This window comes from Trichosurus vulpecula, chromosome 2, assembly GCF_011100635.1.
Source record: "Trichosurus vulpecula isolate mTriVul1 chromosome 2, mTriVul1.pri, whole genome shotgun sequence".
In the NCBI taxonomy this organism is placed as follows: domain Eukaryota; kingdom Metazoa; phylum Chordata; class Mammalia; order Diprotodontia; family Phalangeridae; genus Trichosurus; species Trichosurus vulpecula.
In genome coordinates, this window is record NC_050574.1 from 346,850,377 (window position 1) to 346,865,804 (window position 15,428).

Here is a 15,428-nt window from a genome sequence, read left to right on the forward strand (position 1 = left end):
TGCCTGCACCAGCCCAGACAGGACAGTGCTCTAGGGATGATGCCCCAGCACCCTCCACCCACTGGCTCCACTCCTTTTGTGAGAGGCAGGCTTTCACCAGTCTCAGCTGTGGATTTATTCAGTTATACCCATGATTACTGCCCCCCTCACTAATGGAGTTTTGCTGCTGTATTTCATTGGAATCAATCATAAAAGCAGAGTTTAATTGTAATAGTTTTTTGCTTATAACTGTAAAAGAAAAAGAACAAATATATATTTAAAAAGAACAAATATAAAGAACAATTTATATTGTATTAAATCATATTCTATTGTATCATATCATCAGTACTGTTATATTACTATATCATATATCACCATATCATATATCACATATCTCGTCTCATTTCATATCATATCAACCAACATTTGGGCTGGCTGTCTTATGGTTCCTATAAGACACAGAATTCCTAATCTGTTTAGTCTGTAGGCAAACCCAGGACATTCAAGCAACTTTCTTTGCTTGGATACAAACCCAACCTTTAGCTACTCCCCAAGGTAAGTTCCATCATAGCTAATCCTCCTGCTGGGTCCAGTGTTCATTCAGCTTAAGGATTCAGTGGCCACCAGGCTGGTCCCTGTTTCCTCCTCAAGGGCAATATCACCTCTGTTGAACTAGACACTGATTCCTCCTCCTTGCTTCCAGCTGTTCTGCTTTAGCCAGTCCTCCCTCTGGCTTTTCTTGCCACATACACTCATGATGCACTCCAGACCCTGCTCCTGCCTGGGGGTGACTAAATGGCCTGAATTAGGATCCTTCTCTGCTGATGGCCCTCTTGCTTCAATGGATCAATCCCCCACCCTCTCTCTCTCTCTCTCTTTCTCTCTCTCTCTCTCTCTCTGTCTTTCTTTCTCTCTCTCTCTCTCTGTCTTTCTCTCCCCTCCTATCTAGTGTACCTCCCCTGCATTAGGGGCTCTTCTTCCTTATTTCCTCTTTTGTTATCTGTTCCAGACAACTCAACTCCACCATGTTCCTCTCTATTGCCTTTTTGGTAATCCTCAACTTTAATTCTTCAGCGACTGTAAGATTCTATGACTTGAACCTATTTCTATAAGTGTGGATCTTAAAAAATATGGGCTTGTGTTTTAAGGAGGAATTAAAAATTTAGGGAGGAATTTCCCAAAGGCAATACAGCCTGATCTTCTCCTGATCAATTCTAAGCCTGGTTCATTGTCCTTTTATAGTGTCTGTCTAAGACAAATGTACTAATGGATAAGCTCAGTATAATGTCCATCCAACAACTCATCATAGTCTGCGAAATAGACATTCTTAGTACTTTGGGTTTTTGGATGCTATTACATATGATTACATATTAATATACGCCAATATATGGTAGGGTAAATCCAACATTACAATTATATTTGTATCTACCTATTCTTCCTGATGAACTTTTCCATAATTTAATGAAAACATTGCCCAAGGATTTGAATTACATTTACATCAAATTTACTAACTTACAGAGTATTATTCCTAGGTTGGTGAGAGCTGGGGACTTGGTAAGAGGGTCCCATGAGACTTTCCCCATCTCCTGCATAAGGATAATTTTGAATGTAGATAGATGTCTGTTATTGTTTTCTTGTGAGCAGGGTAAAGAGGTTGTTTCTTAGGAGATTCTCTTTGCTAATAGGCATAAGGATCCAGAGGAGCCAAAGAGCAGGTTCACTTCAGAGTAGGCATGCTATGATATTTGGCTATGTCCAAAGAACATGTTTTACTCTACACTTTGAGTCCATATCCTCTCTATCAGGAGGTGAGTGGCATGTTTCCTCATGAGTGCCCTGGAATCATGGTTGTTCATTAGGTTGAACGGAGTTCCTAAGTCTTTCAAAGTTGTTTGTTCTGATGGCATTCTGAAGAGATCATGCCATTTTTAGTATTTGTCCTATATCATATGCCTTTGCTTCTATTTCCATATATACATTTAAAAAATTCTAAGCAGTGCACTTAGTAAAAATAATTTTAGTTTTTATTCTGTCCTCTTTTAATTTATAATCTAGTTAGAGGGACAAGATTAATGCAAATGAGACAATTAATTAGTGAGTACCAGATAGTATCTAAGTAGGCATTAGATTGAGTGGTATGAAGAATCCATTATATATCTCCATTTATGGGTGACTTCATTTCCTTTTTTTTTAATTTTCAGAATGCAAAATCAAGTAAAAGAACTTTGATCCTTAAAAATAAAAAACAAATTAGAAGCACTGAATTGTGCATTTTTATTTATAATTAGCAATTTTAATTTTGTTAAAAATAATTATATTAAAAATGGAAATAGTATGACAGTGGAAAATCATTCTTATAGTACATCTTTATCAATTTACTGTGCTTACAGGAAGCCATATCTAGACACACCAGCTATTCAAATTGTAGGCACGGTCATCAGCGGAAAAATGATCTCTGATGCCAGCCTTGCAAAATCAAAGCTACAAATTCTGATTTTAGCCCTTAAGTTTTCAGGAAGGTATAACTCACCCAATGATAAAAATGTAGCCAAATTTTAAAAATTTTATTAACTAAATTGAACTTAAGTACTTTTGTTTTTTAACTTTTTTTTTTGCTAGCCGCAGAATAATACATTTTTTTAAAAAACAGATTGTACAAGTCCCCTTCCCCCAATAAAATAACAGAATGACAAGTATAGTCCCTAAAAACTGAGGCAGGAATTCATCTAATGAAGGCAGTAATGAAAGTTTTAGTAGTCTGGGAAGACTTCATGGAGGAAGTGGGACTTGATCTAGGCCTTCAAGAACCAATAGTATTTAAATAGGTAGAGAGAAAAAGAGAGAATTTTCCAGATGAAGAAAGAACAAGAGAATTATGGTGGCAGAAGGAAGTAGTTAGATATGTATGGGAGACATTGAAGAAATTATCTTGGTTGGAGCAAATAATTTATGCAAGGAAATTGCAATAAATCAGGTAACCTAGAGTGGGGCCTGATCATTGAGAGCCTTGGAAGTCCAGGAAGAATAATTTATGCTTCATATAGTAGACAACTGAGAACCTCAGTAGGTTTTTAAACAGAGGAGTGACAGATGGGATATTAGTCTGGTGGCTGAATGTAGAATGGATCAGAGCAAAGATTCTTAACTTTTTCGCTATGATGAACCCCTTTGGCAGTCTGGAGAAAAATCTGGATAGATTCCCTCCTCAGAATGATGTTTTTAAACAATCAAAGGAAATGCTAATTTCAGTTAGAAGTTAGTGAAAAAAAAAAGATGTCGTTTCCCACCTTACATCCCAAGTTCACTAACTGCATGAAATCTAACCACAGAACAAGTTAAGAACCCTCAAATAAGAAGGAGTCAGAAGTCAGAAAGGAGGCTGTTTAAGCAATCCAGGCATAAGATGATGAGGGCTTGGATTAGGGTGACATCAATGGACATGGAAAAGAGGACATGGGCATGAAAGACATTTTAAAGGATGAACCTACAGAACTCTGGGATTGACTGGCTGGAGAGAACAAGTTAGAAAAATAAGTTGAATTGGCCCAAGGAAGATCTGCAAAAAGAGAATAGGAAGGAGGGCATGATGTGAGAGGTACTCTGACCCTACTCCTGATTTAAAACATAGCATTGGCCCTAGAGTAGGTGGTGGAGGACCACTGTTGACATTTTACCTGTTCCATGCAGTTTCTTAGCTCAACCAAACACTCCAATCATTTGTGGAATAACCTATTAGCACAATATTTTCCTAAAAAGAAATTATAATTCTTACCACACATATTTAGTAATGAATGTTTATTTCTTCCCTCCATGCCTGATAGGTGCTCACAGGATCAGAGTGGGGCAATTTGCTGCTCTGGGAGGGGGGCCTCATCAAGGTAGAGCTTTGTCGACATGCACGGAGAACCTGCCACATTGGGCCTATTAATCAGATCATGCTAGACGAAGGAGAAGTCATCACAGCTGGAGATGATGGATGCATTAGGGTGAGTTTCTTTGTGGATTTGGACAGAATGGGGGGGGTGGAGCCAAGATGGCAACTGGAAAGCAGGGACTAGCGTAGGCTCCCTGCCAAGTCCCTCCAAAAACCTATAAAAAATGGCTCTGAACCAATTCTAGAACTGCAGAACCCACAAAATAGCAGAGGGAAGCGGGGCTCCAGCCCAGGACAACCTGGATGGTTGCTGGATTTGGACAGAATCTTTTTTTTTGTTTTGAAGTCTTGCAATCCATCTCTTTCTTAATGGTTGGAAATGACAGTGGTTATAATTACTTCTAATTGGTTGAATTTCTCTCAAAGACTGGTCTATAAATGGGGTGAGTGGCATTGTGCTATAAGATCCGACTCACTTTAATTCTTATGTTCCTTGTTCAGTCGTTTTTCAGTTGTGTCCAACTCTTCATGACTCCATTTGTGGTTTTATTGGCAAAGATACTGGAGTGGTTTGCCATTTCCTTCTGTGGCTCATTTTATAGATGAGAAACTGAGGCAAACAGGGTTAAGTGACTTGCCCAGGGTCACACAGCTACTAAGTGTCTGAGGCTGGATTTGAACTCATTAAGACGAGTCTTCCCGATTCCAGGCCCAGCACTCTATCCACTGTTTCACCTAGCTGCCCCTGATAGCAAGAGATACAAATTGCCAGAAGGAACTGATTATACTATAGCATAGTACTGAAAATTTCCGAGACAATGTCTGGTGATTTTTATGGTTGTTTTTTTTAACCAATAGCCTTAGGAAATTAAAGACTTCTATATAGACACAATAAAGGCAGTAAGCAAAAGCTTCATCAAAAACAACAATAATAGGTTATTTACAAAGCACCTATCATGTGCCAGGTACTGTGCCAAGTGCTTTAATGTTTCCTTTGGTCCTCCCATCGACCCTTTGGGGTAGATGCTATTTTTATCCCCATTTTACAGGTGAAGAAACTGAGGCAGTGGCCAAGTAACCAGCCCAGGGTCACAAATCTAGTAAGCGTCTGAGGCTGGATTTGTTCACAAGGACTTCCTGATTCCAGGCCCAGCATTCTGTGCACTATGGCGCCACCTAGCAGCCTGGTGTGGGAGGTTCATTTTCTAGGAGCTGGAGTGTCAGGGAGCTTTCACTCATAGTCGTGGAAACTTCCAGCAATAGGCCACCACTTCCATTTGACACAGCACTATAAATTCTAGCTATAGCAATAAGACACAAAAAAGGAATTGAGGCAATAAACATAGGTGAAAAAGAAACAAAATGACTACTTTTGCCGATGATACAATGACAACATACTTAAAAAACCCCAAGGAAGGACTTAACAATAATTCAACTAAAAGTAATTGAAACAATGACTTTAGGAACATTCACCAGCATTTCAGTATAAAATCTAGAAAACCTAGGAGAGAGAAAGAAAGAGAGAGAGAGAGAGAGAGAGAGAGGGAGAGAGAGAGAGAGAGAGAGAGAGGGAATTCCAGCTAAAGTAACCAAAGAATATGTAAAATACTTGGTAGTTTACTTGCCAACAGATACACAGGAACCATAGAAACAGAGCTATAAACTGCTGTTTGTGGAAATAAAGACAGACCTAAATAATTGGAGAAATATTAATAGCACACAAATAGTCCAGGTTAATGTGATAAGAACGGCAATATTACTTATTTAATGAATTACTTTACAAAACTAGAAAAAGAATAACAAAATTCACATAGAGGCAAGAAAGGTGTAGAATCCCAAAGGAAATAATGAAAAAAAAAACCAACAGGAACAAGGAGGAGCCTGGCTAGCAATACCAGATCTCAAGCTATACTACAAAGCAGTAATTCTCAAAACAGTTGGGTACTGATTAAAAAATAGGAGGTTTGATCAGTGGAAGAGATTAGACATGCAGCAGATAGAAGAAAATATGTCTAGTAGTCTGGTATTTGATAAACACAAAGACAGCAGCTACTGGGATTAAGGAGTCACCATTTGATTTAAACCTGGAAAAATTGGACGACGGTGTGGACAAAATTAAGTTTAAACCAGCACCTTACACTTTATGCCGAGAGGCTCCAAATGGATATGTGGCCTAGATATAAAAGGCCACATCATAAATAAGTTAGAGAAATGAGGAGAAAATCCTATAGAAGAAAAGCTCATGACCCATCAAGGGATAGAGAGGATCACAAGAAATAAAATGGATAATCTTGTTCTGATTACATAATCTTAAGAAGTTTTTGCATAAACAAATCCAATAAAGTTAAGATTAGAAGAAAAACAATTAAATGGGAATAAATCTTTGCAGCAAGTTTCTATGATAAAAGTCTTGTTTCTAAGATATATAAGGAGAGGATTCAAACATAAAAATAAGAGCTACTCCTCAATTAATAAATGGTTTAAGGAGATGGATAGTTCTCCAGGGGGGAAAAAAATTTCAGGCTAGCTATAGCCTTATGAAAAAAAATGCTTCAAATCATTAATAATAGAGAAATGTGTAGTAAAGCTAGTCTGCCTCACATTCATCAGATTGGCAAAGGGGACATAAAAGGAAAAAGATAAGGGTTGGAGGAGCTGTGGGAAAATACATGCACTTTTTTGTGGAGGTGTGAATGGGTCTCTAAGCATTCTGGAAGGAGATTTGGAATTAGACATAAAAAGTTACTAAACAGCGCATGGCCTTTGACCCAGCCATACCACCACTAGGACTCTACCAAAAAGTCCAAGAAAGCAGAAAAAGTCCTATATGCATAAAGATAATCATAGGAACTTTTGTGTGTGTGTTTGCAAAAAAAAAAAAAAAAGAGCCCAGGAGGTTGTCATTTACTAGGTTCCCTCCAAGGCAACCACTAAGCCAGCTTCTCTGGGATCCACGATCATCATCTGGGAAATGGCTGAACAAATTGCGTGGTATATGAATACGATAGAATTGTATTGTGTCACGAGAAATGAAGGAAAAGATGATTTCCAAGAGACATACAAAAATGTATGAACTGATGCAGAAAGTGAAGGGAACAGAACCAGAGGAACAATTTACGCTATGGCGTCAATGTTATAATAGAGCAATCATAAAGATTTATATGAACTGATAAAGAATGAAATGAGAAGAACCAGAACAATTTATAGAATTTTTTGAGTGACAACACCTTATAAACAAGCAACTTTGAAAGCTGTAAGAATTCTGATCAACCTTAATCATCAGAATTTCAGTGATTCCAGAGGATCAAAATCTAGTGAATTTCTAATTCCAGAGACTGACGACGAAGTGTGCTGTCCGTCTCCTAAGAGAGGTGACGAACTTGGGGTGCAAAATGAGACATATTTTTTTGAACATGGCCAAAAGGAGAATTGTTTTGCTTTACCATGCATATTTGTTACAAGATTTTATTTTGCTTCTTTTTTTCCCCAATGGGGTGGGAATAGGAAGGAAAGAAAATGGAATTCTGTTCAATTAAGAAAATAGAATTTGATTGAAAAAGAAGTTAATCAGAGATTGTAGCTATGAGGGAAAGGAGACTGATCAGAGACTTGAATTACAGGGTTTTAACAAGAGACAGCAACTATTAGAGGCTTTCTCCCTGATATACCTTGGAGAACCAAAAGAGCAGATCAAAGAAAAAGCTGCGGAGAGAAACGTAGATCAATACTAGGCACAACATATTTCCAAAATTGTGAACTTCAAGGGTTCTCTTTCAAACTGATTTTTGGAGTGCAGATTCACTGCGATTAAACAATAATAAAAAAAAAAACGTTCAAACAGTTTATACCTATGTCTGTTTTACAACTAACTTTAAAAAAGTTGGAATTGTCTTTTCCTATGTTAGTCTATGGAAATTATTAATAGATTAAAATACCCCCTTTTTCTCCTACTTTTAATTCTGCGAAGATATGGGACTTTGAGACAATAGATACTGCTGATGCTATTGACGAGTCTGAAATGATAGAGATGGAGCCCATTAATGAAATGCAAGTAGGCAAGAATGTCAAGCTCTACTCCATGGTGAAAATATTCAAACCTGGGAATTCTATCTGGTACGCTCAGGTAAGATCCATTCTCCTCCCTAGACTTTGCATGTATTAGGTGTTCGGGTTGGGTAGAGAAACTTGTTTGTGGCATCATTATTTGTCAAAAACTCCTTTGCTATGTTTGCTACATTGAAATATTTTATTTACCCTGAGAGAGGAGTCTCACTGAGCATTTTTTTTCTTGATTGATCAGGGTCAGCACCAGGAGTCCATTCAGCAGCTGATTAGCTCAGGTTGTCCTAATAATAATGATACCTAGTACTTATATAGTGCTTTATGGTTTGCTAAACACTTTCAAAATATTATTTCGTTTGATCCTCACAACGTTTCTTTGAGGCAGGTGCTAGTATTATTCCTGTTTTGCAGAAGAGGAAAACTGAGTCAGTCAGAGGTTCAGTAACTTGCCCAGGGGTTGGATTTCAACTTAGGTCATCCTGACTCTTGGTCCTGCGTTCTATCCGCTGCACCACCGAGCTGCCTGTAATAAAGGATTTACTATAAGCACAGAATGAATTCCATCACCTATTGGAACAGCCCTTGCCAGCCTGGCCTCTAGGAAGACTGTAACAACTGAGTTGCATAACAAAGTCCCCTAGGCACAGCTTGGCTTTAGGATAGGTAGCTTTTTGAGCCTCTGATAAATGCTTTTGGGATTTAAAGTCAAGACTAGCTGTTATTCTCTATGTCAGAAATCTAAATGAGACCACGTTCACTAGTTTTGTGAAACCAAATTGAATTAATTGAAGGTAACCTTGAAATAACCATGGAAGCATACTCTTAACTCCCTGCTTGTGGACATTGATTGTGTCTGTGGAGGCACTTACGGGTACTTTACCAGTGGGTTCCTAGAGTTCTGTTTATTGTTGGATTACATTTTCTATCACAGCAAACCGGTTAGTCCAGCAGAATGACTTCCTTCCATTCCATTGGTTACAGGTATTTCCCATGCAGTTAATAGTCTTCAATTCTCATTTGCATTTGGAGAGTTAAATGGAAATTGCTTTGATCAAAGCTTCAAACAAATTGTAAACAGCTTACTAGTTATATAAGCATTCAGTGATACATTATTGGTATCATTTATAGAGTGGAAATATTAAAACTTATAAAATCTTAACTAAAGTCATTAAAATCTTCTTTTGAGAGGGTTTAATTAAAAAGTCAAATTGTTCCAAATACCTGAAAATATTTTACTTTATTTCTTTAGGATGCAAATGGTGCTATATGGAAGCTGGATCTTAGTTTTTCAAACATAGTAAGTCTCCTTCCTTTGATTTTTTTTTCTTCTCATAACTACCTTCTAGGATTGTGATTTTTTTAAAAGGAAAATTGTTGTTTAATTTTGCAAGATATTAGATGGCACTTCTTTATGTGCTGGTAATGGTGTTCCTAGAACCCACTCAAAATTTCCTTATATATCAAAAATATATTGCACGTGAGATTCTGTGACGTCCCACCCAATTTAAACTTTAATAACAACCTTTCATTTTACTTGGTGATTTATAGTGTTTGCATATTTTACATCTTAAGGTGATAGATACTCTCATGGAATATATAATTTCAAAATGATTCTTCACTTCTTTATTTTTTATTATTTACAATCCTCAACTTTTTAAATTTTATGTTTGTAGGGGAAAAATTACAATTTTCTGTCAGAGGAAAATGTCTTACATTCTGGCATTTGTCTTTTATTTTTTTTCCTGGAAGTTTTTGGAAAGGTAATATCTAAATTCTTAGATATTGAGGTAATGGCAGGACCCCCATGATTTTATTGTGCAGACTGTAATTTTAGCAGAAAATGGAGGGAACTAATTGTTTTTAAGATTGCAAATATTTCATAAAATCATCTATCTAAAATCTGAAAGAAGTTTTAGAGGACGTCTAGTCCAACTTCCCCCCTGCCATTTTACAGATGAGGAAACTGAGGCACACAGAGACCTTAAATGGCTTGCCTAAGAAGACCACACAAGGTATAAGAGTTAGAGGTCTCTATTCCTGTGATTCCACAGCCAGTACTAAACTGACTTTTTATATGTAATGGTACTGCTAAGTGTTTAAACTGGCCTCTTAATTCCTTATTAACCTAGCTTTCAGTTCTAGAAGGGATTATTTCTGTTCTGTTCATTAGACCCAAGATCCAAAATGCCTGTATTCTTTCCACACCGGACCTATCACCGCCATGGTTGTCTCTCCCTTTACCTATCTCATGGCCACTACTTCCCATGACTGTATGTATGACTATTCTTTCTTATCAAAGTTGTTTTAAAAATCTGATTATTTTTCTGAAAAAAAACAATAACTATAAGTTTATAGTTAGTAAGCAAATGTTCACGAGCTAGTCACTGATTATATTGCCTTTAGTGGAGGTTAAAAGAATTGTTGGGATTGCTTGCAGTACGGAATTCAACACCTTTGGTTTTTAAAAGGAGTTAAACTCGTATCACTTCTAGGGCTGTATCCCAAAGAGATCATAAAAATGGTAAAAGGCCTCACATGTACATAAATATTTATAGCAGCTGTTTTTGTGGTGGCCAAGAACTGGAAACTGAGGGGGAAGCCCATCAATTGGGGAATGGCTGAACAAGTTGTATTACATGAATGTAATGGTACTATATACATGTAGTGTACTATAAGAAATGATGAACAGGCAGACTTCAGAAAAACCTGGAAAGACTTATATGAACTGATGCTGAATGAGGGTAGCGGAACCAGGAAAACATTATACACAATAACAGCCACAGTGTGCGATGACTGACTTTGATAGACTTAGCTCTTCTCAGCAATGCAAGGACCTAAAACAACTCCAAAAGACTCATGATGAAAAATGCCATCCACATCCAGAAAAAGAAATATGGAGTCTGAATGTAGATTGAAGCAGACTATTTTCTTTTTTTTTTGTTTCATTTTATGTTTTTCTTTCTCATGGTTATTCCCATTCATTCTAATTTTTCTATACAACATGACTAATGTGAAAATATATTTAATAGGAATGTATATGTAGAGCCTATATCGGATTGCATGCCATCTTGGGGAGGGGGGAGGGAAGGAGGAGGAGGGAGAGAAAATTTAAAATTTATGGAATTGAATGTAGAAAACTAAAAACAAATAAATCAACTTATTAAAAAAAAGAGATGGAGAGGAGATAGTATGAAAATCCTAAAGATAAAGAAGCTTCAGAATACTTGCTTTGGGGCTTGTCATAGGAATCAAAGAGAAATAAAAAGATTACCTTGTTCCATTATGGAAAAAAAAGTTAAACTCAATCACCACATAGTCATTTGCGCCAGGCATTTGGGATGCAAAGACCAAAATAAAGTGGCCCCTGTCCTCTAGGAGCCTATTGTTCCCCAAACACAAGGACAATTGATATGTACACATTTAAATATATACCAAATACATACAAGAGGATTTCAGAGACAAGGCACTAGCAGCTAGGGGGTAAGGAAAGGTTTCATGGAGGAGGTGGCTCTGTTGACCTGAACTTGGAGAGAAGGTACAGATTACACTGCTCTGGAACCCATCAGATTTGAATATTGGTGCAAGGAGTTTTCTCACAATTGTACATTGCAAGCAACTCATATGTCTTATATGAAAACTGGCTCCATGCTGACCAATCAGTTATTGTTCCGATGTTCCTTTGCTTGTTTACAGACACCTGGGACCCCTCCTTTTCTAGATTCAGGGAATTGTACCTGTTCATTCTCCCTCTCCCAACTTGGAAAGTCCCTAAGCTTTCATCCAATTAGAAATCAGATTACCTAGTGATGTATTGTTTCCTTTTAATTAACTGGTCTTATTTGATTAATTGTTTTTAATGTATAAATGTCTTTCTCCTCCAGTATTTGGGGTCCGGCCCTAAGCTGAGGAAGGGTCCTGGTCCCACTCTGCTGGGGAATTGGCATGCACTGCTTAACAAATCAATATGCTTGGATGATAGAATCTTTGTTTCCTCAGTCATTTTATATTTTACTCACCACAAAGGCTGAGGTGGGCTGGAGCCAGGCTATTAGCAATAGTTACAGATGCCCTAAACACAAAATACAAGGGAGCACAAGGAAGGAGAAAGCATCGATGACCCAGTCTTTCAGGAAAGCCTTTCCCTAGAAGGCAGCACACATGACCTGTGAGCACTGAAAGAAAGAAGCTCATTAGGAGCAGAGATGAGGAGAGAGTGTTTCTGGCAAGGGGCCACAGCCTGTGCAAGGACTTAGGGAGATTGTGTGAAATAATCATGGAGAAGTAGGCTGAAGCCAGACATAGAAACCAATCAATCCGTCAACAAGCATTTATAACTCCTATACGATGGGGACAAGTTCTTAAAGAAGTAAGTATGTTTCCCAATTCACTTCGTAGACAAGGAGACTAATGGCTTCCTCAAGGTAGCCTAATAAGCTAGAGTGTTCAGTTGTGTCTGACACTTGTTGACCTCATTTAGGGTTTTCTTGGTAAAGATATTGGAATGGTTTGCCATTTTCTTTTCTAGCTCCTTTATAGACGAGGAACTGAGGCAAGCGGGGTGAAGTGACTTCCCCAGGGTCACACAGCTAGCAAGTGTCTGAGGCTGGATTTGAACCCAGGAAGATGAGTCTTCTTGACTCCAGGCCCTAGGGGCTCTATCCACTGTGCTACTTAGCTGTCCAATGGATAGTAGTAAAGCCAGGGGTGGTATGTATGGCTCCTGACTTGCCAGCGATCTTTCTTTAAAATGAGATCATATTTGTAAAGTGCTTAGCACAGTTCCTGGAACATAGTAGGCACTTACTAAATGCTTATACCCTTCTCCTACCACCATATGCAATAAACTGTGATCCTTCATTAGCCATTCTTATACAAAGTTTTCTGAAGGCAAAGATACATGTTAAGAAATCGAAGAAAGGGCTTTGGATTTTCAGTTGAGGGTAGTTTGTTCATGAAATTTATGTTATTTACATAAAAATCGCAATTACTAAAAAAAAATAATAGATGTAGGATAACTCACTCTCTCTCTCTCTCTCTCTCTTTCTTTCTCTCTCTCTCTCTCTCGTAGGCTCAGTACGCATCTTTGACTTTGCTGCTAAACGTTATTTGACCCACATGAATTTCAGAGAAGGAGGAACAGCCCTTATCTGGGCCCCTAGAGTGGTAAACCTTCTTGTTAAATGGACCCAAGCAGGATCCTCTAATAAACACTATGTTAGTATTAGTAGCCCAGGTATATCCCGACAGTTTTTAGTAAGTTTATTTCATTGAGACTTTGGTGAGGATTCTCCTGCTGTGAAGGTAATTAAAGTCACCTACAGGCCTCGCTGTTGGGTGGTCTCTGATCATACTTTTATGGAAATGTCAGTGATAGTGAAATTAGTGCAGAAGACTGTATTTTCAAGCAAGTCATTTCTGGGAAAGAAAGTAGAACCTTGGTTGCCCATCTTTCATCCATTTGAATCTTTGATGACAGTGAGTTGTTTTAGATTAAGATAGGGCAACCAGAGGCAATTTAACCACAACAGAGAAAAGAGAAGAGACTTATGGTGGGACCAGGACAATGAGTAGGTTCTAGGGTGGAATTGATAATGTCAGTAATAAGCCAGAAACAGAAGCTACAGACTACCAGGATGTTCATATAGTGTGATGATTCCGGCATGATCCCAAGTGCTCCACACATACAAAACAGCAACTCAGAATTTATAGCTGTTTTAGGCCTTGAGTGAAATCATTTGGTGAACTGGTTTTGGGATATTTTGTAGCACCAGAGAAATCTAAACCATTTTAAGCCATATAGCTCAAGTATGGCCATAATGATTTATATATACATACGCATATATGTTTTAATATAGACATATGTATGTACATATGCTGGTACCTCTGTATATACATATATATACATACACACACATATATGTCTCTCTGTGTGTGCACATGCGTGTCTGTTCTTACAACAACCTTGACAGGTAGGTAAAAAACTCCCCTCATTATTCCCATTTTTACAGAGGTGTTATTATTCAGATTTTTTTTTTAGTCGCGTCTGACTCTTTGTGACCCCATTTGGGATTTTCTTGGGAAAGACCCTGGAGGGTTTGCCATTTCATTCTCTAGCTCATTTTACAGATGAGGAAACTGAGGCAAACAGACTTAAGTGACTTACCTAGGGTCATAAGTCTTCCTGCCTCCAGGCCTAGCACTCTATCCGCTGTGTCACCTAGCTGCCCCTTTGCAGAACTGGGAGCTAACGTATGTCACAAAGTCAGATTGGTCACCCTTGAAATATAACAAAGAGGAAAGTATGGTAGAGTAGATAACTGGTTTTCGTTCCAGGTACACCTAGCTTTAAGTCCAATCTCCGATATATGTGTGTAGGTATATGTACATGTATGTGTACATGTGCATATATGCACATACATACAGACACAGATATGCATGTGAATATATATGTGTATGTATATAGATATATTTTATCTATATCTATATACAGCTGAGTGGCACAGTGGATAGAATACTGGGCCTGGGAGTCAGGAAGACTCATCACTCTGAGTCTAAATCTGGCCTCAGACACTTACTAGCTGTGTGACCTTGGACAAGTCACTTCACCCCTCAGTTTCTCATCTATAAAATGAGCTGGAGAAGGAAATGGCCAACCACTCCAGTGTCTTTTTCGGGAGAACCCCAAGTGGGGTAACAGAGTCAGCTACGACTGAAAAAAATGGCTGAATGACAATAACCACCACATGTATTTATATATATATATATGTATATGTATGTATGCCTATACTGTATATTCCACATATGTGTATACGTGCATATGTGTGCATATGTGTATGCATGTGTGTATATACATACATATGTATGCACACACATATACACACACATACATGTATTCTGTGACCTTGGGCAAATCACTGGATCTCTCCGTGCCCTGGGCTGGCAGTGTCCAATTCAAATAGAAATGGAGGCCACTGATCTCTCACCCTGACTTCCTGAGAACACTTCCTGAAGTACCTATTTCCTTTTCTGAGGACTCTAGACCAGGTACCAAGTCACATTTTTTATCATTGTTTTAAGGTTTACAAAATATTTTCCCTAGAATAACCCAGTGAGGTAGATAGTACAAACCTCACTCCCGTTTTACAGATGAGGGAACTGAGACTTACAGAGGCGGTATCATGCCTAATGGTCACACAGCTGGTGGGGACTCGAGCCCAAATCTGTGCGGCTCCGGGGCCAGCTCTCTGTCTACGGCACCGTACTGCCTCTTTACTACATGTTGGGGTGACCAATCTGACCCTTGACATCCCTTAACCCTCACTCTGCTTCTGAAAACCTTGTCAGAAAGCGAGGATTCACATATTGTCACAGACTGCCCAGAATCTAGTAAGGGGGTGGGGTGCGGCCTGGTGGCGGGTAGGAGTGGCCAGACGGCGAGGTAAGAGGTTCCTAGACCTAGACAAGAGACTCCCCAGGCTAGGTGAAAAATCATTCTCCGAAGTCTGGGTGAGGG

The 15,428-nt window shown here is 38.4% G+C and overlaps 1 protein-coding gene across 1 annotated transcript in view; it reads left to right on the plus strand.

Annotated features, from left to right (window-relative positions):
- The window catches only part of CFAP44 (cilia and flagella associated protein 44), a 148,936-nt gene that overhangs the window by 47,228 nt on the left and 86,280 nt on the right, over positions 1–15,428 (plus strand). Inside the window, exons 7-11 of the mRNA XM_036746343.1 lie at positions 3,801–3,965; positions 7,821–7,976; positions 9,165–9,212; positions 10,086–10,185; positions 12,984–13,078. Coding sequence (XP_036602238.1) covers positions 3,801–3,965; positions 7,821–7,976; positions 9,165–9,212; positions 10,086–10,185; positions 12,984–13,078 — 564 coding nt within the window. The remainder of the gene's footprint in view (positions 1–3,800; positions 3,966–7,820; positions 7,977–9,164; positions 9,213–10,085; positions 10,186–12,983; positions 13,079–15,428) is intronic.